Source organism: Corvus brachyrhynchos, unplaced genomic scaffold (assembly GCF_000691975.1).
Source record: "Corvus brachyrhynchos isolate BGI_N302 unplaced genomic scaffold, ASM69197v1 scaffold125, whole genome shotgun sequence".
NCBI classification, from domain to species: Eukaryota; Metazoa; Chordata; class Aves; order Passeriformes; family Corvidae; genus Corvus; species Corvus brachyrhynchos.
The window spans coordinates 1,640,869-1,666,090 of NW_008238342.1; the positions used below are offsets into that span (position 1 = coordinate 1,640,869).

Below are 25,222 nucleotides of genomic sequence, written 5' to 3' on the forward strand. Positions count from 1 at the left end.
AGGGCCCGGGCTCTGCTCCGGGGCCCAGCAATGGCACCAGAGCACCGGGCACACAAAGCACTACAACTACATCATCCACTACAGAAGCTGCTTAAGCCAGATCAACAAGTAAAACTGGGAATATTTTTATTTTTTTAAAATGTTTGTTGTTGAAGAACAGGATTCTGAAGGAACATTGAGAATTTCTCTTGCAGGTTGCACAGACAGAAAAAGAACCCACCGTTACAAATGAGAGAAAACCTGTCTGCAAGAGGAGTGCTTTTTTCTGCTGCTCAGAATAATTGAACAGCCCTGTGACTGTGTAGAGGAAGCCTCTGTTTTATTCACTATTTTGATTACCTTATTTATTTTTATAGAGATAATTTATGTTTTGTCAGGATCTAGCTTCTGTGTTACTCTAAATCTCCTCCATTTAGCCCATTTGAGGATAACAGCAAAGCACACAGAGGAAGAGATAATAAAAATAAACGCATGTACGTGTTAGTAAAACAAACAGTTAAAATAAATATTGTATTTACACATAATGAAATAAATTTGTAAAAACTGGAGGCTTTACTTTTGTTTGGTAAACACCAAGTGGTTTACCTGCTTTCTAATCTCACTTTCATTAGCATATTTAATTATGCTATTGTATTTAATCATCAAAATGCTCAATAATGTACATTTTGTTCCCAGCCATGGAATGCCACTGCTGTGTGTATCCATGATAGATGTTTTTAATAAAATCAGTAATTACCCTTTATTGTTCTTTTAAATTGTTATTTTTAAGTGTGTTAGGGCACAACAGGTTTGGGGTATAAAAGAAAGCAAGTTCTCATTTTGCCATTTCATAATACAATGAAAAAAATTCCTTTAAATAGATGCTAATAAGCCTTTTTTAAAAAGCAGTGCTTAATTATCTTGAAGTTGTTTACAAGTGGAGTTTTGGCAGCTCAGCTCTGGCTGCAGCAGTGCTGGGACAGGTGTTGGGAAGGCTGTGCTGGCAGCTCAGGTCCTGCTCTCCACAGCCTGTGCTTTCCCTGTGACCTTGGCCAGCACCTGGATTTAGTCTGGGAGTGTGACAGGCACATTTTGAAACAAATGGAGGGGTCCAGATAGATCTGGGATCCATTTAAGGGCATTGGGGTTGTTTTAAACTTGTTTTGTTTGGTTCTCTTTAGCAAAGTAGAAGTCAGCAATTAGAGGATGTTTGATAGGATTTGTAATGTATGAAATATTTTCCTTTTTTATATATATTTTCAAGTCTTGGGTCTCTTTCCATGCAGAATTCTAAGTGAAATTTGCAACTGAAACTAAACCAGACCAATTAAAAAGAAATGAAGAGGATTTGCAGCTAACTGAATTTAAATTACTATGTTAGTGGTGGAGAGAGCTCTGTCCCTGGCTTACCTAACCACATACTGCATTACCTAACTAATTTCCTATTTCTATTATAATAGATTCATCAGTGTGGCAGCTTTCCTCCTTCTTTATTGCTTAGAGAATGCCCTAAAATAGCCTGGTTTAGTTTATCAGCTGTAATGACACCCATTTCTTTGTACGTGGCTTGAGCTTCAGCTGACTGTAGGCATCTCACAAACAGGTTGTTTGTTCTCTGGTGATTTTATTGTGTCAGTCTCACTCCTTTCTTCTCTTTTCTCTGTTGCAAGTCTTTCAGAACACACCTTTCTGTGTAATTGCCTACTTTCATCTCTGTCTGCACTGCTTTTGGACCAGTGATGATATCTGAAGTGGTTTAAAAGAAAGCAAAAATTAGATCCAAATATTAGGGAGATGTTCTTTCCGCAGAGAAGGGCAAAACCAAAACACTTCCACAGCACTGAAAGACTGGTGAGCTCTGTTTAATCAGTGTTTTTGTCTGTCATGTCTGAAAAGGTATTTAGCCCACATTTTGGCTCAGAGGCATTGAAATGTGATGGGCAGCAGCTGTGAGAGCTGCGAGGCTCAGCAGAGGAGCTGTCACAGAAGGACACGTTGCACTTCAGGGATGGACAGCGTTGTCCATCACCCAGAAATGTCTGTGCATGGGACACGGCTGTGGGAGGTGCTCATGGGACAATTTGTCTGTCAGGATCTCTTTGAGGAGATGAGCAGCACACACTGTGGAGGGGCTTGGTTTACCCTGAACGACCACACACCTGTGAATTTTGCATTTAAGGTAAATCATTGATTATTTTTGTTCTGTTTGCCTTCCTACGTTTTTTGGTAATAGGTGTGTTTTCCTAGACTTGTTTCATCCTGTGGAAGTTAAGGGAGGAAGATGAGGAATAGGGAATAAAGGGGAGATAGAGAAGGCTTCAGCTTTTATCTAATACCTGGAGTAAAATCCTTGTTGGACACATTTCTGTTTGGTTTCCCATCCGTAGACCAAGAACAATATCTTTGAAAAACACAAAGGAAACCTTCTAACTGCTGGTTCAAGGCCAGGTTGGGTGGGGCTTGCAGCACCTTGCTCCAGAGGAAGGTGTCCCTGCTCATGGCAGGGGGCTGGAACGAGATTATCCTCAAGGTCCCTGCCAGCCCAAGGCTTTCAGAGGTTCTGTGATTATGGGTTTTGTTGCTTTTGCTTGAAAAACGGCCACTGTTTCAATTTATTGTGGGAGTGAAATATTCTGTGCACTTCTCCACTACCAAATTTATATTTTGTAAATGCAAATGAATTTCAGTATTTTCCTGGGCTACAGAGAGAGGCTGTACCACACTGGTAGCTGGGAGAACACAGGTTTTGGTGGCCTTACCAGCAACCAGTGCACCCAATTTTCTCCTTAACTCCTCCCAGTCTGCCTAGAGGAAGGGACTTTACTGGGGTGTGCCCAGGTTTTGGATGGCCTGGGCTGGTTGGAGTGACTGCCTGAGGACCTCAGTGTAGGTGTGCAGAGGGAAAGGCAGAATCCATCGTTACATCTGTTTTCTCTTTGTATCTGAAAGCATCAGTTCAGGATTCACACAAAGCTGCTGCTCATTCCATGCTCATTTTTCTTACCTTTGTGCATTCTCAGTCTCTGTAGCCTGCTGCTGGGAAACAGAATTTAATCAGTGCACTGCTAATAAACTCTGCCTCCTGCTCTCCATAGGGTCAGGGGACACAGGCACAGTGCACCAGACGAGGAGGGACATCTCCACTCCCTGTCATGTCTTTACTGACAGCAGCAATTTCTTGCAATTAGGCTCCTGCAGCAGGTACTTAACCCGGGGCAGCAGCTGATTGTCTGTGTTTAACTTCACTCCTCGACTTGAGCTCTGTTCAAACCCCAGTGTCCCCCCACAGCTTCCTTTCCTCTGTTCTTCCCCTGATGGAGGGTTACAGAGCTGTGACAATTGTTATTGATAATCTAAACCAACCTTTTCTTTTCTATGCCTCACCTTGAGTGAGAGGACGGCAGAGAACAAAATGAGCTCTGGGACACTCAATGAGGAATGAACAAAACCGGCCTTAAAAGTCAGCTTTTGTGTGAAATTCTGATGACAGAAAAAGCAGTCTCTGAACATTGTTTGCTCAGTAATGTCTTTTTACCTGGACTGAGAACAGAGATCTCCCCTGGGAGAGATTCTTTCATTCGAGCAACTTAGAATCATCATTTAGGTTGGGAAAGTCCCTTAAGCTCAAGTCCAAGTGTTGACCCAGCACTGCCAAGCCCCACACTAAATGATATCCCCAGGGGCTACACCTACATGTGTTTTGAATCCCTCCAAGGATTGTGACTCCAGAAGTTCCCTGGGCAGCCTGTTCCAACACCTGACCATCCTTTCTGTGAAGAGATTTTCCTCTTGTCCAATCTGAACATCCTCTGGCACAACTTGGGGCTGTTTCCTCTCATCCTATCCCTCGTTCCTTGGGAGCAGAGCCCGACCCTCCCGGCTGCCCCCTTCTGTCAGGGAGTTGTGGAAAACCAGAAGATGCCCTGAGTCTCCTTTCCTCCAGGCTGAGCCCCCCCCCAGCTCCCTCACACACTCCTCATAGGACTTGTGCTCCAGACCCTTCCAGACTTGCCCATCCCAAGTGTTCCAGAAAAGTTCCTGGCTGCTGAGTGTTTGCTGCAGCCTACCAGAGTAATGAAAGGTAGCAAAGCATCCGTGAGTGACGAGGTATTAAAAATACTGTTCAGTCCTTGACTTTGATGTGAATGTTCAAAATGTAATTAATGGTTCAACCAGGCTGAAATAAAAATACAGCACTTGCACAGTGAAATCCCAGAGACTGCAATTTTCCTTGCGTGGGTTCAAGACTCATTTCAGTAGATCCCTGGCAGTTATTTTGTTGCTTAAGCTTCTTAAGAATTTCCTTTTTTTTTCCCCTAAAATCTCAGGACACATAGAAAATTTTACTTCAGGTTACACAGTTTACACCAATATCTGATCTCTTAAGTATTTGAATTGGGCCAGTGTTCTGTCCTGCTTTGGAGGGTATCTTTGTATGGTTGAAGCTGAGATACATACTAGCAGCTTCTATTCCACTAGCCAAGTGCAAAGTTACTACTTTTCAGATATTTTCTTGTACTATTTGGAAGCTATCATTCCAAGAATACAGAAATGGAGAATTTTGTCTCGTTTCAAATATCAGCACTACAGAGAATTGTAGATGAATTTTAAAATTTCCTTTTCTTTTGAAGGAAAACATTATGAAAAAGGTGATGTTAGACAGATCCCAGGAATAGGTGCTACAGACCTTTTGAGACTGAAGACTCACAGACCTAACAGGCAGAAGGAATTATATAGAGAGGAGAGTAGGACCGCTGCCCCTTAAAAACAACAATACAAACTCTCATCTTTGAAGAGGAGGTTTCAATGGCTTCTGCTGCAGAGGAAATCAGTGTGGTGACAGGAAAATATTTCCAAAATTATATAGTCTCACTATTCAGAAAAAAAGGAGATTGAAACCAAGAGAAGAAAACCGGAGAGAATATAAAGGTTTCCAGGGTCAGCTTCTATTTGTTGATTTAATTCCAGTCTGGTTTCTCCCTCTCTAAACCTAAAATTTAAGTAGTTCTTACTAACTTATTCTCCCTCTGTTCAAGGATCTTGATGGCCACCAGATGTCAAATCTCTATGCTTGCAGCCAGGGACACCTCAGGATATGGGTATTTGAGACCTGGTTTAGGACTGTCAGGCTGAGGACAGATGGTTCTTGTGAAAATGTGGTGTAGTGGGGTCTGCACTATGGATTTTACCTTCTTGCTTTGTAACCCAAACTCCTCTGTGGTTCATAGGCTGGTTACTCGATCCAGAGACTGTTTCAAACTGTGTGTGTGTGATGGAGCTCACAGCATTTACAGCAAAGTTTTGAGCAGAATTAGCAGCTGGTTGAGAGAAGCTTCACACTCAGAGTTTGGGATAGGAAAGGAAAGGGCAAATGTGGGCAGGATGAGGAAGGAAGCTGAAAACTGCAGGAAGTCTTCCCTAGCCCAGCTTTGGGCAGAGGACTTGGTGAGGTGATGCTGGATCAGGTTGTTCCTTACTCACAGATACAGTCAGCATATCTGACATCGATTATCAAATGCCCTCTAACTGCTGATTCACTCCATAACATGACTGATTTTAAGACAATAACTGTAATTAAAAAAAAAAAAGGCAGTATAACATTAACATGGAGGTGAATTGCCATTTTCAGCTGCATTATTGTCTTGGTGTGAAATGTTTTTGCTATGTCTCAGCCACATTCTGCGCTGGGCTCTGCAGCTCAGCGCTTGCTGTAACGCAGAGTTCAGTAGGGCAAATGTCTTCGTTTGCTTTTGGTTTTCTTTCCTTTGGATGCATCTTGGAATGAGGCTGGGGATTACCTTTACTGTTTCAGAAGCTGAATATTTTCAGAGAACCATTCTTTTGTTCACCTGATTTACCTGTACAACTCATCTGCAAATTCCATGGATTTATAGAAAATAAATGCTTAGCACCTAACGCTAAGCATATATGTGCATATATGTGTATATTTCTGCATAAAAATTTCCTAATTTCTAAATTAGCTTTTTTGTTGTTGTATGACACACAGAGTTAAAGACTCACATTTAAGAGGTGTTTTCTAGATGCTGAGGGATTGACATGATTTATAGGGAAACCTAAACCATTTGCTAGCTTTAGACCCCATGTCTTTTAATATCCATCCTGTTTCCAAAGAGTCTGCACACGTGTGTATCTATATAAAGATGCAGAATACTTTCCCATTGCCAGTCCTTAGGGGATTTTTAGCAGTGATACAGAATATACAGGTTGTTAAAATGTATTTTCTGCTTATGCTTGAGTAGACTGAAGTCAGTGGCTGGTACATGCTTTACTTTCAAGAATTACTAGAAGGGTTTTTTCCCACTTTAATTATCTCTCAAAGGAGTGTGACTGGTATTCAGAAGTCCTTCCAACTTTTTTGTTCCCATGAAAACATTTTTTTTTAATAGGTTGAAGTCGTGAGAGAATATGAGAAGTGGGCAGAACCCTGAATTGTGCTATAAGTTAAGAAACTTTATATGAAATTACGTATTTTCTGATTACCTTGTTCAGATACATATTGAGCGAAAGAGCAAATACAAGTTGAAGAAATGTCAGATAAACAAACCAACATCTGTGGAATTTTTATGATCTGACTTATCTCAAACACTGATTTTACTCACTCATCCTTCATTCTTTATATCTACACGTCTAGTGACACATGCATTTATATTTTATATAAAGGGCAGAGTGTAGTCAGCGCGTTTGAGTTAGGCTGTTAAATTAAGGAACAGCAGGTGAAAATGATTCCTCCACATGAATATTCAAAGTGTACCTCAGATACTGTAGAAAGAATAATAAAGAGCAAAGAAACTTTGATGGGACCAAGGCATGGAGATGATCTGAAATTAAAGTTTTATTGGCACAAGGTTGAGATGACTCAGTAAACTTACTCCAGGAGTGGCAGGATCTGCTTGTACACCCCATTGCCAGAACATCCAAGAGTTTAACAGATGAGGAGACATTGGGATGTTGGAAGTCCAGCAGTTGGTCCCTTAGTCTTGATTCTTCCACCCTGGGGCTTCAGTGTGAGCAGAGTGGGTGTGGAGGTGGCAGGAGGGTGTAGGGGCCATGGAGCTGAATTCAAAGCTGAGAGACTTGAGTTCATTTCTTCCCCGGGGACCATTTCCTGTGTGTTTGCATCACTTAAGGCAGGACTCACCAAGGTTGTTAAGCACTGTCAAGTAGGCCATCAACTACTATTATTTTTAAAATTTTTTTTGTAAAAATGAAGAAAGAGCAACTTCCCCACCCCTTACCTGATGGAATCTAGTCACCACTGTTGGATTCAGTGAGGTCTCACAGGAATCAGGAGCATGACCACTGTTCAGGTCCTCACGGCAGAACATTTCCAGGCAAAACTCAGGAGCCAGAACGCAGTTGTGGATCTGACGCTCATTTCCGTATTACTTCATACATTCCACAGACAAGAACACCCAGAACTGTGCGCTGCTGGGACACTGGAGACACGGGAGGAAGCGCATTAATGGATGGCCACCTTGTTTAAACATCAAATTCTATTTCTATTTCTTCTCCTGCTTCCCAGATCCCGTGCACGGGCCACAGAACGTGGAGGTGGTTGACATCCGCTCGCGGCAGCTGACGCTGCAGTGGGAGCCCTTTGGCTACGCCGTGACACGGTGCCACAGCTACAACCTCACTGTCCACTACCAGTACGTCTTCAACCAGCAGAAATTCGAGGCAGAGGAACTCATCCAAACTTCTTCTCATTACACCCTGCGGGGGCTCCGGCCCTTCATGACCATCAGGCTGAGGTTGGCCCTCTCCAACCCCGAGGGCAAAATGGAAAGCGAGGAGCTGGTGGTGCAGACTGAGGAGGATGGTGAGTTGTCGTGGGGTTGGGTGGTTGGGTTTTGAGGGAAGACTCATATTTCAGTTGTAAATAACAACGTAACCCTCTGTCCCACAAGACTTGTGTATCTTCTCTGCACAGTGTGTCTGTTTTGAGTGTAAAACTTGTAGGTTTAAATGATTTCCACTTCACAGCCACGTTCCTGAAAGGGCAAAGATCCCTGAAGTGCTTGGGCATGACAAACACCAGTCTGAGCAGCTATTAAAGAGCTGTAGGTTTAATTCTTTGTGTTCTGAACCACCCAGCAGCTTCCTTTATCATATGGGCAAATGCAATCCTAGTATTTATTGATTTTTCTTGTGCCTTCACAGAAGGCGGCATCCCAAAAAAAGCTACAATCCCTTCCTTTCCAGAGCATAGCTTTTCTTAACGCTGATCTTCTGGACATCACATCTTACAGAGATCTCAGAAGCAAAATTAATTGTGGATATGAAAGAACAGCTGTGGATGTAAAAGAACAGTTTTCTGGAAGAACTGATGGAAAGCTTCAAAGTGTTGTTATCCCACCTGAGCTGTTTCAGACCAAGGACTACATTCCTCTGCCTGGACTGTAGAAGTTGCTGTCCTAAGTTTCTCTCAGCTGAAAGTGGCTCTTCCAGCCCAATAATAAATTACATGGGGGACACAAAAGGATGGCAAACATTTCAAAAAAATGAGCAGGGTTTTTATCAGACAAGCTTGGGAGTGCATTTAGTTGGTTACCTCCTACAGCATTCAAATTTTGCTGGAGTAGGTGGATTTTTGAGCTGGCCTTGTAGCTGTAATGAAATTTAAATCCTGCACCATTACTTTACTAAGCAAATCAGCCTTTCCTATTGATAAAGGTGTGCAGCCCAGCAGCATCTCCATGCCAAGGTGCAGTCTGGCTGTTTAGGTGGAGAGTTCTGCTGTTGTGTGGGTGGAGGAGGACGGATTAAATTCCCTGCTGCTGCTCTGCTGTACTGGAATAAAATCATGCTGAAATTAGCGTCATATTTTCATGGGTTCTGATTTTATTTGTCACTTAGTGGTTACATTAGGGTACTGTTATTTGCACCAAAAGTTGAGAAATAAGCCTTTCACATTGATAGTAGCTTGGTAATGGTAGTGCCTTGAGGGATTTTAATTTTTAATTTTATTTATTTTTAATATTCAGCTTCCTGTCTGGTGGCCTTTTGGTGTCTCACGTGCAGCTGGAGCTGGGGGTAGTTTTTAACAGAGTTTGTTGTTTGTTTTGGTTTTTTTCCCTGCAGTTCCTGGACCTGTTCCCTTGGAATCTATCCAAGGAGGACCTTTTGAAGAGAAGATCTACGTTCAGTGGAAGCCTCCAAATGAGACAAATGGCATCATTACACTCTATGAGGTGAGGAGAACAGATTGTTGTCAAGGCATACGTGCCACAGGGCCCTTTTCATGTGTGTTTAAGCCAATCCTGAGCTCTGAGACATCTCAGCAGGTGCTATAAAAAGCCTGATTAAAATAGATAAGAATCTTCAAGATAGTCTGCTTCTACCAAAAAAGTTTCCCAGTTCAAGAAAGAGAAAGATTTCTTTCCAGTATTTGCGGCAAAATGAGAGCCACACGTTTTGCCGTGTCTCAGGTGCCCTTTTTCCTTCTGCAGAAGCTCCAAGGTCTGTTTTTTTTCTTTTTTTCTTTCTTGAGGTAAAACACTGTTAGGTTTTATACCTACACTCTGTAACTGATTCCTTTTTGCCTTTCCACCAGTCACAGCACTTCCTGGCAATATCAGCAGAATGGAAACATCAAATCTTATCTTACAGTGCTCTTTTTGAACGTTTCAGTGATACATTTGTCCATCCCAACAACTTCCCTGATGCCAAACAAAGTGTAGAGCAGGTTATGGGATGATCACTGACTATCCTGTGCTGGATGAGAAAGAAATGTTTAAATTTGATCCCAGAGTGTATCAGAGGTGGTGTTTCTTGTGAAGGTAAGGACGTGTTACTGCTGTCATGTGCTCCTGGTGAAACTCTCCATAATGTCGTGTACGCCCAACTGTGTGGAACAGAAATGCAAAAGGAGGAACCCTTTAGGGGATTGTGTGAAATAGAAGTCCTACAAGAGAAGGTAAAAGCGCTTGGATTCAATAGCAGAAAGTGGTGCACCAGTGCTGGCTGAGCGTGTGTCAGTTTATGGGTTCAGCATTCACCTCCGTAAGATTAGAGAAAGCGAAACATAATTTTATTTTTATGGTGACATAAAACCCCTCACTGTGGCTTGTGTAGCGTTTTCTGACACAGAGGGGTAAGAAGCAATATTTCACTTTCTCTTGTGCTTTTTGTACAAACTCACTTTAGAAAAGCCACAGGTGCAAAAAGCAGGTCTCCCACCACCGATGAGGTTCTCCCTGGGTTTTCTCTTCCCATCCAGTCTCTCCATTTGGGACAGGATGTCCTGTGACGTGGCACTCCCAGATCTCCTTGCTAGCACTGGCTCTCTATGTCACAGTCAAATGGAAAAAATGAAGCAGGTTTAACATCATTGAGATCTTACACCACAGCGTGAGCAACGGATGAAACTTTCTCCTTGAACTTCACTTTTAGGTCATCATTTGGCTCACAAAGGCCAGACTGAGTTTGACACAGCAACACTGAACAGATGAACAGAAGTTCTTTTGGTAATTCAGTGTCATTTCAGCTGGGCTGAAATCCCTGACTAAGTGTGGAGTCATTGTTGGTCACTGTTGAGACACTTACAGAAATATGTGCAGGGTGCAAATCATCTGTCAGTGCTAAAACAGAACTAACCCTCATCATTTCATGGTTTTTGAAGGTGTCTGTGTAAGGAATTAGGCAATAAAACTGGGTGTATTTTAAAGGAATTAACCCGAATAGAATCAGTTACGAGTTCATTTTTTTCTGGCAACATAGGTGACCTACAATAGAACATATTTAAAATAACCCAAGTCAAATGATGCAAATGATGCAGAAATAACTCCTTTTAATTTTTAAAGAAGCAGTTTCTTACTACAATATTGCCTTGGGCTCAGCTTGTTGAAAGGACTTCAGCAATCTGAGTAGCTTTTCTGGCTGAGCAGCTGCATGAGACACTTTATTGCCTGCAGGGTTGTGATGCATCATGACAGTGCCTTTGCCCCTGAAGTCACATCATTGCTCAAGTCTCAGCGGAGGCACAAACAAATTTTTCTTTTCTGATAATGACTCTCTGCGTATTTGGCAGCTGGAGACAAAGAGAAGTCAAGGTGAATTCAAACTCTTCTTCCTCCTTTTCCTATTCCCCCTCATCTCCAAAAGGATGAACATCCCAGTGCTAGAAACACTGTGAGAGCCAGAGTGCCTGGAGATTGTCACGAATGAAAATGTTGTCCTTTCCTGTCCCTTCTTCCATATGAAAATTCCTACAGAGCCTTTCCACTGTCCATGGAACCTGGAGACAAGTCCATCAGCTGGAGATATGTCCAGGTTGCACATAACCTGGAGAGATGGCCAGGGCACTCTCAGGGTGGTTTGCTCCTTTAGGAACATGGGGATCCATGCAGATGGAACCCACACAATTCCTGTACACTGTTACTGGTGTCACTGGGAATTCTGCTCTGTCCTGGGAGATTCAGTGATGTTCCAGTGAATTTGCAGCTCTCTGGAAGCTCTGCAATTGTGTTGCTGTTATTAGGGAGAAACAAACACAAAGGCCTGTGAGCATTTATTAAAGTAAAATTCCCTGCAAAGTATTTATTAAGTAGTACCACTTTATGAGCTTGAGTTAGTGGTGTTAGGTCCTGCATTACACCTGGAAGTAGCTGGCTAAATTCACACTCGGGAATTGTGTAGCTGAAAGTCTCTCGAACCCCTCTGGGCACAAACCCTCCGAATAAAAACAAACAAAGCCCCACCTTCTCCTCCTAGGAAATAGTTCCCTCCTCACCATCACCATCACAATCTGATTTACTGTATCTGGGTATTGTATTTTCCCTCTAATTCTGTTTTAAAAAAAATTGTTGTAAGCTTCTAAAACGCTCTGAAATAATCACGCTGTCTATTCTATTAACATCCCACTTGCTTCCCTTTGGGACTGATTTTCTTCTCAGGTCCCTTATCATCCTTGCAGCTCCCTGCCAGATGTCCCTATAACCCAAATTGCCGTTGCAGTTTTCATATCCACTGCTTGGGTGCCAACTGGGCTGGGATTCAGCAGCACAACCTTCAGCAAGTCTTTTGGCAGCCAGAAGCACTAATTTCGTAAGGACTGAATACTTCTAAAGAGCCTAAACAAAATGGAAGGACCTTAATGAACCTTTTTGACTTCTGCAAGTCTCTTCTGATGGATACTTTTCCTTCAAAATGCCATTGTAGCCTTTTAACAAAGCAGGAGCTTTGCATTTAAAAGTGGTTTGAACCCCCTCTGTGTTCAGTTGAGAATTAATTGTTTCACTGGGTACAGAAACAGCTCGATTTTTAAACAGAGGGACCTTTTAGATCCCTTGTAATTGCAGGCCTAGATCCTTCTCTAATTGCAGTCTGTTTCTGGGGAGCAGAAACCTCTTGTTCAAGGCAACTTGGAAAGCTCCGGGAATTACAAATCAGTTAATCAGTGCTGGAAAGATTAGGATATGAGCTGGGTAGAAAGGGAGGATGGCACAGATTGTTCTGGGGTGCTGGGGAGCCCAGCAAAGCTCACAGGCATGTGGTGAGACAGGAGGTGTCAGTCTGTCTGTCCATCAGGAAAGCCAGTCAGGAGATGCACCGGCTGCTGCTGGAAGTAACAGAGGGAAAGCTTAAAGCCTCTAACAGGTCCCCAGGTGGCTTCAAGGTGTGTAGGTACCTACAGGGGGCAGGCAGATCAATCTGTGCTCAGGCAGCCAGCTGAACAGCGGAGCTGGGCTTTGCTGGTACCTTGGTTTGGGTAGAATGCTCCACACAGTTGGTTCTGCATGTGATGCTCATGCAAGACGCACTATTACACTTTTATTGTTATTATTGTCTCCAGGAGGAACCTGTGAGTGGCACAATTTAATAATATTTCAGTAATCCTGCCCATAATCAGCCTCCTGGCAGACTGAAAGCACCACAACTTGTTGAAATTTTTATTTTACATTTTTTTTAACCAGTCCTGAAAAGCTGCTCTGCTTTAAAATCCCTGATAATCAAATGTTGCTCATTGTCCTCACACCATGTGGGAGTTCAGCTTCAAAGCCTTTGTGTACAAAGACATGCAACAAAGATTTATTCCTTTTAATTTATTTTTTCCTAAAGTGTAAAGTCAAACTACCATCAAACAGACTTATACTCTCATTGGGCTGCAAGGGCAAGCAATCTCATTTAAGGTCATGGACCAGCTTTGGCACTAAAATTCTTCTGCTTTTAGATGACATGAGGCTGTCTTAGATGTATGTTTTGTGCAAATTTGCATCTAGAAAGTGTAAATAAAATTTATTTATATCTGCATTTTGCTGTTCCTTTGGGCAGCTGAGAGCTTTCGGGGCACTCAGTAAGTGATGCTGGCTTTTGGTTTCACAAATAAAATTTTTTGTGTGTATTCTGTTTCTCAGAATTGTCAGGTTTTAGAATATTTCACCCTTAAACAGGAAGGAAAAAAAACCAAGCACCTATCCTTGCTGTCTGAAATACCTGTCACATCGCTTGGGGGAAGGCATCCTTAGAGCTATTGCAATCCTAACAGCATTTAAAGGGTGGATCCCGAATATTCGGTTCCTTGGCTGGAAAAATGGCTCCCAGACTGTTGGAGTCCTTTCAGTGAGCCATGCCTAAAGGCAATGTTGAAACAGCAAACTGTCTTTTTAAACATTGTAAGGTGCAGTCCTGTAATCAGTTATGTCCTCATCTTCAGGATTGTTAAATCCCTGGTGGTTTGGGGGGAAAATAAGGATGTGTCTGCAGCTTCTAACTAGCTAGTTTTGTCAGTCACTGTTTCTGAAACGCTATAAATCTCTATTTTGATGCCAGGAACAATAATACAAGGGACTTTCATACACAATTTCAGATCTTTAATGGGATGCTTGGAGCCTAGTGCATCTAATCCCAGTGGATTTGAGTTTAAATTGCACTTCAGAGGCTACAGATCCTCTTAGTTACCATGTAAAATTGCAGTCTGCCCTTCTTCATCTCTCCAGTTGCCAATATGTCATTCCTTCTCCATCACCTCACTCCCTTTTTCTCTGCAGGAGAGGTTGTTACGTGCAAACTGCCTCTTTAGAGTGTCGTGCATAAGGTCAATATTTGTGGGATGCATTGCCTGTATTTATAAAAGGGCGGAAACAAATTTCTTCCACCCTTGACCCCTGAAAGTGCATGCTTATTATAACAAAAAGCAGGATTATCTGGTGTGATAGCTATGCAGGGATATGCATCCATTTCTATTCATAGCCCTTTTCTAAGCTATTCAGGAAACCTGATTTTTTTTAGGATTAAAATCTTTCCAGCTAAAAGGTGTTGCAAAAAAAAGGGGTTGCCCAGAAAAAAGCTGCAAGGGTTGGGAACTCAGTTCGGCTTAGTCATTTGTTTGTTTATTTAAAGGGTTTGGGGGGATTTTTTTGGTTCCAAAGAGTGAAAAATGGCTCCCACAAGAAGGAAAGCAACAACCACAAAATCTTGCGACCAATTTATATAAAGCTCTACAGTCGAAATAGTGGAAAGATGACAATTCTCAGAAATTGCCTTCAGTGAGAAGTGGCTTTGAATGTTCCCATGAAAATCAATCATGTTACAGCTTCTCGATTGCATTCCTTGGATGCAGGAGGCTCCTGGGACAGAGCTTTCTCACTTCAACTCGCTGCACTGGGCTGTGCCACACACAGCTGGGGCTGCATTTAGCTGAACATGAGCAGAACATCGTGGAGAGCTGTCAAGTGTTCAAAATGCAGGCAATGATGAGTTAAAGATGGGGTGTTGGGTCTGGTTTTATCACTCATCTGCAGGGACCTTGTTGGGAATTACTCTCTGTTCATCCACAGCACTAATGCTGTTTGCCTCTGACACCAGATTTTTAAGATGTAGTCTATTGTTTGTCCAGAGTCCATGAAAGTCAATTACATCAAGAATAAGGGGTCTGCTGCATCTGTGCTGTATTGAATTAGACTTCTTTAATAATCTAAACTAGCAACGGAAGTGTGTGGCCAAATATCGTCTGTTGAAGTTTGAAACTCTCAGCCCTACAGGAGGCTGTGTCACCCTCTCAGTGACATGTAAGGAAAGCTGTTCACATCTACTCAGCTCAATTAGTTCTGGAGTTTATGGCTCTTAGTGCAGAAGGGCCCTGGAAGAGGGCTGGGCTGGCTAAAGAGAAATTGTTTATTTTATGCCTGCTGACTGTGGTATTTACTGAGCACTTGGTGAACAGGTTGGTTAAATCCTGCCGGTGTTCTGGGCTCCACCTCATAAAGATTCAGGCCAGAATATGGGAAATGAACAGTGCTGATTGCACTGATTTATTATCATTTGTTGGCAATTGAGAAGGATGATAAATCTGAGTGTTGCTCGCTCTCGCAGTAGCTTGGGATGCTGTGCTAGTCACGGATCCTGTGGCTCTGTTTCTGGAACAAGGCAGGACTCAGACAGCTTTCCAGTGAAATTTGAGGATCACAAGGTCACAGGAAATATCTTTCCCCCCACCCCACAACCAGTGGCATCCCACAGAGAGCTTTCCCTGCCCCCCCCCCATGCTGTTTGATTATTTTTAATAAATTAATAGGATTTAGGCAATTGAGAAGGATGATAAATCTGAGTGTTGCTCGCTCTCGCAGTAGCTTGGGATGCTGTGCTAGTCACGGATCCTGTGGCTCTGTTTCTGGAACAAGGCAGGACTCAGACAGCTTTCCAGTGAAATTTGAGGATCACAAGGTCACAGGAAATATCTTTCCCCCCACCCCACACCCAGTGGCATCCCACAGAGAGCTGTCCCTGCCCCCCCCCATGCTGTTTAATTAATTTTAATAAATTAATAGGATTTATAAGCTCCCCTGTCAGCACTAGAATTCGAGGATGTGCTTGAGTGACCCCCCTGCCACACACAGGGCGTTCATTTAAGGTGGCTCCCCTGATGCTGCAAGGAAAGCACGATTTACCTGTGTGCAGTAACACAGAGGGCAACAAAAGCAGCTGCTGTTTTGGTGAAACAGGACGGTTTTCTTTCCCCATCACGTTTAGAAACATCAAATGCCGTGGCAGGACTGAGGTTACTTGGAGCTGTGTTGACTTAAGGCTGCTGTGGGGAGCTAACAGGAATTAGGCTGGGCTCTGTCTGCATGGCACGTCCCGGGGTGATGGCTCTGCTTGGCTGCTCCTGCTCCTCCAGCTAAGGAGGGCAGCAGCAGGGAGCATGCTCCAGATGCAGGCTGGGGGTTTACTCAGGGGTTACTCCCTGTTGGAAAGAGCCTGCTGTATTTTATAGCTCCTGTTCCTCTCCATCCCGTCCCAGTTACTATAAGCTTAGGGAATGTTTAAATGGTTTCCTAATTAGGGGTGCTTTTCTGAACAAGCACCGCAAAGAGCTTTTGAACAAACTTCTTTAAATTATACAGGATTCTTAATTGTGTGTTACTCACTTGCTGTTACTTGCAAGATGTGCTTAACTTGGGAGCATTTGTTAATGATGCTTTTTAAAATCCTATAGTTTCCAGTAACATCTTAGGGAGAAAATGAGAGAGTTTTTCTGAGAAACTCAGACGTCAGGGTTTTTCAAATGCATGACAACCTCCAGGTAAGTAGCATACTTGTGCTATAAATAGAATGAATCAAGTGTTTAAAAAAAAATATTGCTTGATCAAGCTTTTCAGAAATAAAAGCATAATGTGGTCCCTTGAGCACAACAATTTCTTTGATTACCTTTTTATTGTTCTTTTGAAGCCAATAGAAATGCAGTGATATAAATCCCATGCAAATGAGAAGACATTTGGTTACAACAACAGTTTTTTTTTAAGGAGCTGAATTATTTTAGTGTGCACGTTGCGCTTTTTCTAAGCCAATAATAATAATATAAATTATAACTGAAAAAAACCTCTAACTTATTCTTTCTTGTAATGAAGTTCAATTTTAAAGCATCCTTTTGTAGATACATCAGCATCTTGACTTTCTGCCTTCCAAGCTTTTTTTTTCCCAGACAAAAAATACATTTTCAGTCTATTCTTCTTTCTTCTCTGTATTGCTCATCCAGGAGAACAGCTGATCCTTAATCCCATTTCCTCCATCTCATCTTTTCACGTGGCAGCGTACCTGTGCAGTTAAAGTACTACAAGGCTCTTTAACAACTCCATTTTCACATCTTGCAGTATTTTGTTTACCGGAATGTAGCAGTTACCTAAGTTGAAAGCAAACTGCAGATGCATGTTTACACTTCCTTCCTAGATTATTGGGGTTTTTTTTCTCACTGTTTCATCTTCAGTATTGTTTAATTTAGAAAATATATATGACTGAATAATTCAGTTGTGGTGGTGGCTTCATCCTGTTAATGGATGCCACTGTGGAAGTTTGTAACAGGGGAGAAGCCAGTCAAGGTGATCTTTGCATCACCTTCAGAAGCAGTATGTGTGTGTGGATGCACGGTTCCTTCTGGGAAATTCACCTTGTTGCTGTCCTTTGTGCTTGTGTCTTAGAGCCAGTCTTTATGATCCTGCCATCCAGTGGACAGGATGGGTTTGGGTTTAGTTTTCTGTGCCCGGCTCGCTTACCAATTTCTGTCACTTTGAGTCCTTTGCCTCCTTTTTTCCTTCTCCAATTCTCTTCCCTGTTGATTACCACATTTCCCTGATCCCTGCTCTCACTGCTGTCCAGGTGGGATTGCTGGCAGTGGGGGTGGGATGGCTGCCAGAAGGATGAACGCTTTAGCACAGGGAGAACAAATTTCCTTTCGTTCTCAATTCACCTGCTTCAGTCTGAAACTGGGAAAAGTGGCTTAGGGTGAGCTTGGATGTGGCCTGGAGCAACCAGGCCTAGTGAAAGGTGGCAGGGAGTTGGAATGGGATGATCTTTAAGGTCCCATCCAACCCAAAGCATTCTGTGAGGCAGACACTTGGAGAAAAAGTACAGACATATAGCTTACAATTCAAGTGACTAAAACTACACCATCTCACAACTGTCAGCTACACCAAGAGCTAAGACTGATATTTGATCTATAAATGTGGCCAAACCATTTTGTCCACACGTGGGCCTTGCTCCTGCTGCTTTCTGGTGTGCAGCAGACACAGAAGCTGTGTGTGATGCTGGTCACACCCCATTGTGTGGTTTGGGGATTTGTTCTTTGCCCACAGCTTTCCCTGCACCCGTGGCAAACCACAGTGAGGTGTTTCAGGCAGAGCTTTCAGCATCAAGGAGTAACTGAGGAGCAAGCATGGAGATTGAATAACCACCTCAATGCTGCAGTCCTATCAAAGCAATTTCTATAGTTGTCATTTTCTGCTATTAAGCTGAACAATGAGGCTCTCCAATAAAATCATATGAAATAACAGCTCATTAAAAGCTCTCCTTAATATATAGCATGCTAATTAATGTCAGTGGGGTGCAAGCTTGAATGGCAGAATAGACTATAATGTTTAGAAAGTAGGTAAAATAAAGGAAGATATTTTATCATTAATGACCTTTTAGTAAACCTAATGAAATCCTTAATGGCCTGAATACATTACTGAGGCGCTCCCAATTGCTTTGCTACCAAGTCCATTCTTCCTCATTTTCTCACAGACATTAAACTTGGCTTTGTTTATAGAAAACAAAAAGCAATAACATCCCAAGGAAATATGAACAGGAAGAAAGAGTCTGTGCAAAAGGAGAGCAGAGGAGGCTTCTCAGACCTGCTGTCCCTTGTCCTGGGCAAAACTGGGTGCAGGAGCATGTTGTATCCTGCCTTGGCTGTGCTGTCTGTGTTTGTATTCAGGTTTAATTGCCCCCGTGTTTACGTGGCTCTCAGTAAATAGGCCAGGGAGCAAATGGGCCTCTTTTATTCCCGGGGTCTCCCTGGGTTAAATTCCATATTCATTCCTAATGAATAGCTGCGCTCTGTCTTTTTATACTCCTACCAGCCATGCTGGGCTTGTGCTGTGACTCAATTAAAGGACTTCATTCTGCAGGGCTTTTAGTCTTTCACGTGTTGCCAGCCTTAAATATAACTTGCAAATGCTGATTAACTCTGCCTTAACCTTATCCCAAAAAAAGTAGCACAAGAATGGAAAAATGAAAGGCCTTTGCTTCCTTCCGTTTCCTGGATGAAATTTAGTGGGCTGGGGAAGGATGTAAGTGCAATAATCGCCTGGCTTAAACTGAGTTTCAAGATGGAAAATGTCCCCATTCATCTGGTCATAAAATACATTCTTCAGTTCTTTACTTTTCCAGCACTGGAGAAGGATCAGGATCATTCACTAACCTGTTCACCAACTCTTTCCTGTCATTAGAAGATAACTTCCTTCAAATTACTCGCTTTGTGTCATACTTGGTGCAATTAACTTTAGTCTCCTCCCCCAGAATGTTTGAAACTCCCTGATAAGATTGAACCTAAATCCATCTGCAATCTGAAGTCACCTGCAGTAATAATTGTTCCTAAGAAGCACGGGCGATTGGGGAATCTCAGAAAAGAGCCCCTGGCTTGCTGTGTAATCATGTTTCAATCAGCTTCATGGAACCATGAAATGGATTGTCCCCCTGACGTTCCTACACTCCAGAGCACACACTCTGCTGGGCAAATTAATTCCTTGTTTGGCTCCAGGCACAAAAAGAGCTTCTGGTATCCCCTCCCATCCCAGCAAACCAAGGAGGAAAGGAACACAAATCACCTTGAAATCAGAATTTGAGAGCGTAGCAGCATCAGCCAGCCCTGTTTTGTTTTCCCAATCATCCAGTGAGAAGTGTGGTGCTTTGGGAGAGAGATGCCCAGACTGCTGACTGCCTACAAGGGGGCTGGGATGAATGACAAAGCCAGCAGTGGTGATGACCAGGTGGTGATCAAAGAGCTGCAGGAATCATGAAGGTCTGACAGGAAGGAGAACCCAGCCAGTGTCTTGTAAATGTCCTCTTGGATGCTGGAGTCAACTCCTCTCTGGAGCTGGGAAAAAGATGCTGTGAAGGCACAGTCCTGCAGCAATGAAGGATATTCTTTTCCAGCCACCTGCAAGAAAGATCTGGTCATGTCTTGACAGAATTTAATTCCCATTTCATATTCCCTCATTTCAGGAATATTTTGGTCTTTCAAAAATAGTGAAACTTCATTCAAAACAAATCCAAAATCAGCTCACCAGTGAAAATTCTAGGAACTCTTTCTTACACCTGAGTCTTGTCCCTGGAAGGTTTAACATGTCTTGACAGCTTTGTGTTTTGTGTTGAAAGGTTCCCAGTTCAGGGTCACTCTGAATTTTAGGTCCGAAACCCTTCTTCTGATGGAAATGATTAATTAATCCCTGGGCTTTCTTGAGCCAACTCTAAAGTTCACAGGAGGGAATCAAGAAAAGCAAGGCTATTGCTGTTGTCCTTAAAATGCTTTTACAAGGCCCATATTTGGAAGAGAAACTCTGAGAGAGCACACAAGCTAGAAAATATCTAATAATGAAACAAAACAAAGCAACTTCACCCTGCCAAAACAGCAAAAGGTTCTTCTGCCCAAGTTTATGTTGTCTTTTAGAATGAGTGATTTTCCTTAGGGCCCACACCTTGGTGCTTTTCCAGAGTCAGGAATGTGGTCCCCCAAACTGCAGGGCAAGCTCAGGGTTTTTCTCCTCCCTGAGCTCCTGCCCAGGACAGGTGCCATGTGAGGGTGATGTCCAGCTCTTCCCATGGCTGCAGCCCTGGCAGCAGAGAGATGGGAAGTGGTGAGGTTTATTTGTTTATTTTCTTTTGCACAGAGCACAAGGGCCTTGTGGCTGCTCAATAATTATTAGTTTGTGTACTGGAGAAGAGAAATCCAAACACAAGTCATGCATACAGAACTCCTGCATGTTACTGTCTAGAATATTTTTCCTTTTAGTGCTTGATAAGTTCCTTTTTCCACTGAGCCAAAAGGTTTTTCTGAGCTATTTAACTTTGTGACATTGTTGAACTTGCACTAAATTAAAAGAGGAAAAAAATTGCATATACAGCATTACTAACTTGCCATTTTCTTATTTAGGCCACAGACAAATTAGAAATTATTCAGGTTATCCAGACAAAAGCTACATCCTCACCAGCCCATCATCCTTATTACGGATGAACTTTGTGAACCCATCCATGCAGCAGCTGAGCAATCACTGCTGCTTGGTGGCTGCAACTCAGTCCTTTCCCTCACACTCTAATCTTTGTTTCTCATTATATTTTATAAAACCTGTCTTTTAACACCCCTCATTCCAGAAGCATTCTGTCTTCTTTCCAAACTTCTCTCTAGAGCAGAGAACAGGTTTCCAGCTAGATAAACCCATGGCTTCAGCTTTCAGAGGAGTTGCCAGCAAGAGCCAAGTCTGTGCTGGAGTGACACAAGTTGTAGCAACCTTGGCTTGGGCAGGAGTAATGAGACACAGCCCTGGGCTATAAATTGCATTGCCTTGGGAACGAGGGGAATTCGTTCTGCTTTGCCTGAGGCAAGGGTCTGCCATGCTGTCAGCTGAGTTTCTCAGACTCTCCTTTTCCTCTGTCATGATAATAAGCACCAAAAAAGCTGCTTGTGAAAGACTTTTGGGGAAATCCCTTGTTACTTGCTACTAGTTTAACTTGTGTAATCCCAGCAGCGGCAGCAGAGGGACATCTATTTCTGGCTGCTTTGCTGACAGGTTTAAATAAAGACAGTGGACTTTGTGGGACTTTGGAACAGCCTCTCTGGACCACAAGAAATTCTCTGCAGCTCCAGTGGTTTGCCAGGAGTTGTCAAGGGAAGGATGACAATCGATGAGCTGCAGTTCTGCCTGCTGCATGGAGATCTTGGTGTTTTCCTTTGTTGCTCTGAGCTCCTCAGTGGCAGGAGAGAAAAACTGTGTCAGTGTGTCTGACATTTCTAATAGGAAAACATGACTCTTTTTTTCCCCCAGCAAATCTGATAAAGAGGAAGCCCTAGTGAAGCACTCCTGCCCAGGAAAAACCAAGATGTGCCATTTACCCACTGCTTTTTCACGTCATTACATGATTGTTTGAGCAGCGTCCCTCCCTCACGGGCTCCACGCACATCTCGGTGACCAAGTTATTTGCTGGGATTTAACACAGTGCTGACTAAACAGAGTATCTGTGAACATAATCCTTAATGATGTGCTGGGAGCACACTCTGCTTGGGGAAGTCTTGCCTGTGATTAATCAATTAAGCATAAGATAAACCTAACAGAGTTTTGGTAGACGATTTGAAACCTGCCAAGGCTGAACGTGCATCTGTTTTGTTTGCAGTTCCACACTGGTGTTTCAGTGTTGTCTGAAATTAGATAAGCACAGAAATAAAATAACTCTCCAGTTGGTGGGTCTTTTAGGAGTGACAGCAGCTGCTTTTGGGAGAAAGCCACCTTTTTGTACCAACAGTAACATTTATTGTACAGACCTGGGCAGCGGTGATTTGACACTGCTGCCAGTGTGTGTGCAGGTGGGTAAGAGATTGTGGTTTGAGTTTGCTGATCTCTGTGTTACTGTGCTGGGCAGGCTGAGTCCTGGAGGAGATTGGCAGGATTGCCATCTGGTCAGGAGATCTCAGAGTTCTCACCAGTCCATTACAGGTCTTTTCTAAACTTATGAGCTGTGTCAGTGTAGTCGAGAAAAATAATGGCAGCTCTTAAGCAGTGAAATGTTCCCGTTGGATGACACTGATCCCTTTAGGAGCCCTGCTTGCTGTGAGTCCGCCCAGCAAAATGCAGATGTGCTGCCCCTGAGCACCCAAGCGTTGGCATCCTGTGCAGTGCATGTCTCTACCTTCTCCCCAGGTGAAGAGAGGGAAGCAAAAGAACGGCAAAAGCAATTCAAAAGCTTTGAATTAGTTGTCATGCTCCATAGTAACTGTTGGAAGAGGTGGCGTTTCAGAAGATAGAGATGCATTTTATTTTTTGCCTACTTGCCTTCAGAAGATGTGATGGCTCCTGCTGCTGATGTTTCTGGAAGTTCATACTGAAAAAGGACAACTATTAATTTATGGGAAGACCACTTTCCTCTGCATCCTGTTCTCACCTACAGGGAGGCAGGATTTGGGCAGAACACTCTGTGACATGGTTTGTGCAGCTTTTACCAATAGGACAGTCTCTAAATTTACTATTTTTAAATATTTCTGCATATAAATTAGTGATTATAAATATTGCCTGCAGCTAAAAACAATCTGGTACAACCCATTCAGGCTTGTCTGCCCCTCAGAGGGCCATTGTTTTGTTGAGGAAGATAACAGATGAGGTGACAGAGCTCTTCTCTGAGGTGACACTTGTTTTTCCTACTTGCCATTGCAGGCAGATATGTCTCTGGATATAAATGTAGAGGAAGATAGGTTGCCTTCTGTTCAGCAGCTTTTCCTTTTCATGCTCAAGCTCCTAGAGGGAAATACGCTTCAGTGGATTGGGACTCTGGCTAGGCATCAATGCAGTCTTCTGCTATTAAATTAAAATGAACATCACTGCCAAGAACCTGCTGTGTTCAGGAGCCAATGTCACACGTTTGAGGCAAGAACAAGAGATGACCACAGAAGAGCTGATGGGTTCCTGCCTTCTTTGCAAAATTTGGAAGCTGAGTTGATGGCTAGAGAAGTTTTGTAGCTCAAGAAGCCGAATCTCTTTGCAGATACCTGTGTAAATCTGACTTGAGTCTGACTTCTAGAGAGATTTCTGGGATCATCCCTTTCATTCAGGACACACACGCTGCAAGAACTGCCTGGGCTGTTGAATTTTTGGGTGCACTTGCATCCAAATTCTAAATATTATGATGGTAGACTCATCTAATAACAGCAGACTTGGAGTCTGATCATCAGTTTCACAGAACCACAGAATATCCTGAGTTGCAAGGGACCCACAAGGATCATCAAGTCCAACTCTTAAGTGACTGGCCCACACAGGGGTTGAACCACCAACTGTGGTGTTTTTAGCACCAGGCTCTGACCAGCTGAGCTAATCTCAGGGTCTCTTCACTAAAACTGGCTTTTCTTCCCTTTTCTTTCCCCCGGTTTGTAGCTATGGTCCCTGTCCACTGCCATTTCCTCAGCCTCTTTTGGGTGTTACAGACACTGCAAAGGGAGAGTCTGAGTGGGGGACCTTGTGTTGTATCCAAATGTCCCTAACAAGTGTTCCTAGCAGCTGTGTTCTCAGTTCATTGATTTTTGCCAATGTGACAGTAAAAATAAAAGTAACTGTACCAGGGAGTGAAAAAGTGTGAACAGAAAGCCCAGAAACCTCCCAGTGTCTGAAACTTAAGCCAGTCCTCGCTGTGAGATGGGAAGAGTCCTCTCTCTGCAGATGAGTTCTGTGAGCAGCAGGTCATGCAGACATCAGAGCCTATGAAATAATGACTTTGTGCCAGTGTGGCTTGCGCTCTTGTACTTCCATGACTTCTCTTCCCACTCGGAGTACTCATTGTACCATACTTCCAACAGGATAAACATATCTGGAGTGAAAATGCCTGGCTGTATCCTCATAGAGGAGCTCCTAAGTACAGGAGGGATCCTGAGGTTATGATGACAATGCTGCATGAATGCCAAGTGGTACTTTCCAAAAGGGTTCCTACAGATTTAATTCTGCCTTGTCTTGCATCTGTTCACGTCAGCATTTTGGGGTCAAGTTGTTTTCCATGATGGGCAGGTTTTCAGAGGGCATCCTGACTTTTCCAATGCTCTGGGTAGATCTGTCTCACCATTCTCACTCTTAAGAGATGAATATTTGGAGCTGCAAAATGCAGGTTATTAATAGCAGCTCTCCATGGATCTATTTGTGACCATATTGCATAGCCTGGACGTAGTAGGTGGATGTTGTTTGGGAAGGTAGATGCAGTTGTGAGAAATATCTCAGTAAAATAATACTCCTGGAGGGAGCTGGACTGTCTTTTTCACAGACCTTTCAGCTGGACATGGTGAGGAATGAAAAGCTCTCAGTGAGAAGTTGTTGCCAGCCTTGCACAGCAGCACCCTGTGCTTCCCTGGCCCTTTGTCACAAGCTGCTCACGTTGGGTTTGTGTGACACAGCTCAGAGAAACGGGGTAAAAAAAAATTACAGGGCACATTTGGCCTGCACAGCCAACATTGGAGAGACAGGGGATGAGCTGGACCTAGCTTGGCACTTGGAGTAGGAAGTGAATTTGCAGGGCTGGAGCTGCAGAGGTCAAGGGCTCTGCAAACACAGCTCTCACGAACAGCCCAACGTCGGGAAGGTTTCCCCCTTTGTTGGGTTCAGTATTTTCTTTGCCAACTTCAATGCAGGTTATTACTAAATTGAGGCCATTTAGAGTGAAACTCTGCAATCCATGTGTAATTTTTAAAAATTGCTTAAAAATAAGATTGTAATTAGTTCAGCAG

The 25,222-nt window shown here is 43.1% G+C and overlaps 1 protein-coding gene across 9 annotated transcripts in view; it reads left to right on the top strand.

The window, feature by feature from the left end:
- Positions 1–25,222, top strand: part of PTPRT (protein tyrosine phosphatase, receptor type T) — a 315,834-nt gene that overhangs the window by 157,392 nt on the left and 133,220 nt on the right. For all 9 annotated transcript variants that reach the window (XM_017735146.1, XM_017735147.1, XM_017735148.1 and 6 more), the window contains exons 7-8: positions 7,523–7,819; positions 9,082–9,191. In XM_017735146.1, the coding sequence (XP_017590635.1) occupies positions 7,523–7,819; positions 9,082–9,191 (407 nt within the window). The remainder of the gene's footprint in view (positions 1–7,522; positions 7,820–9,081; positions 9,192–25,222) is intronic.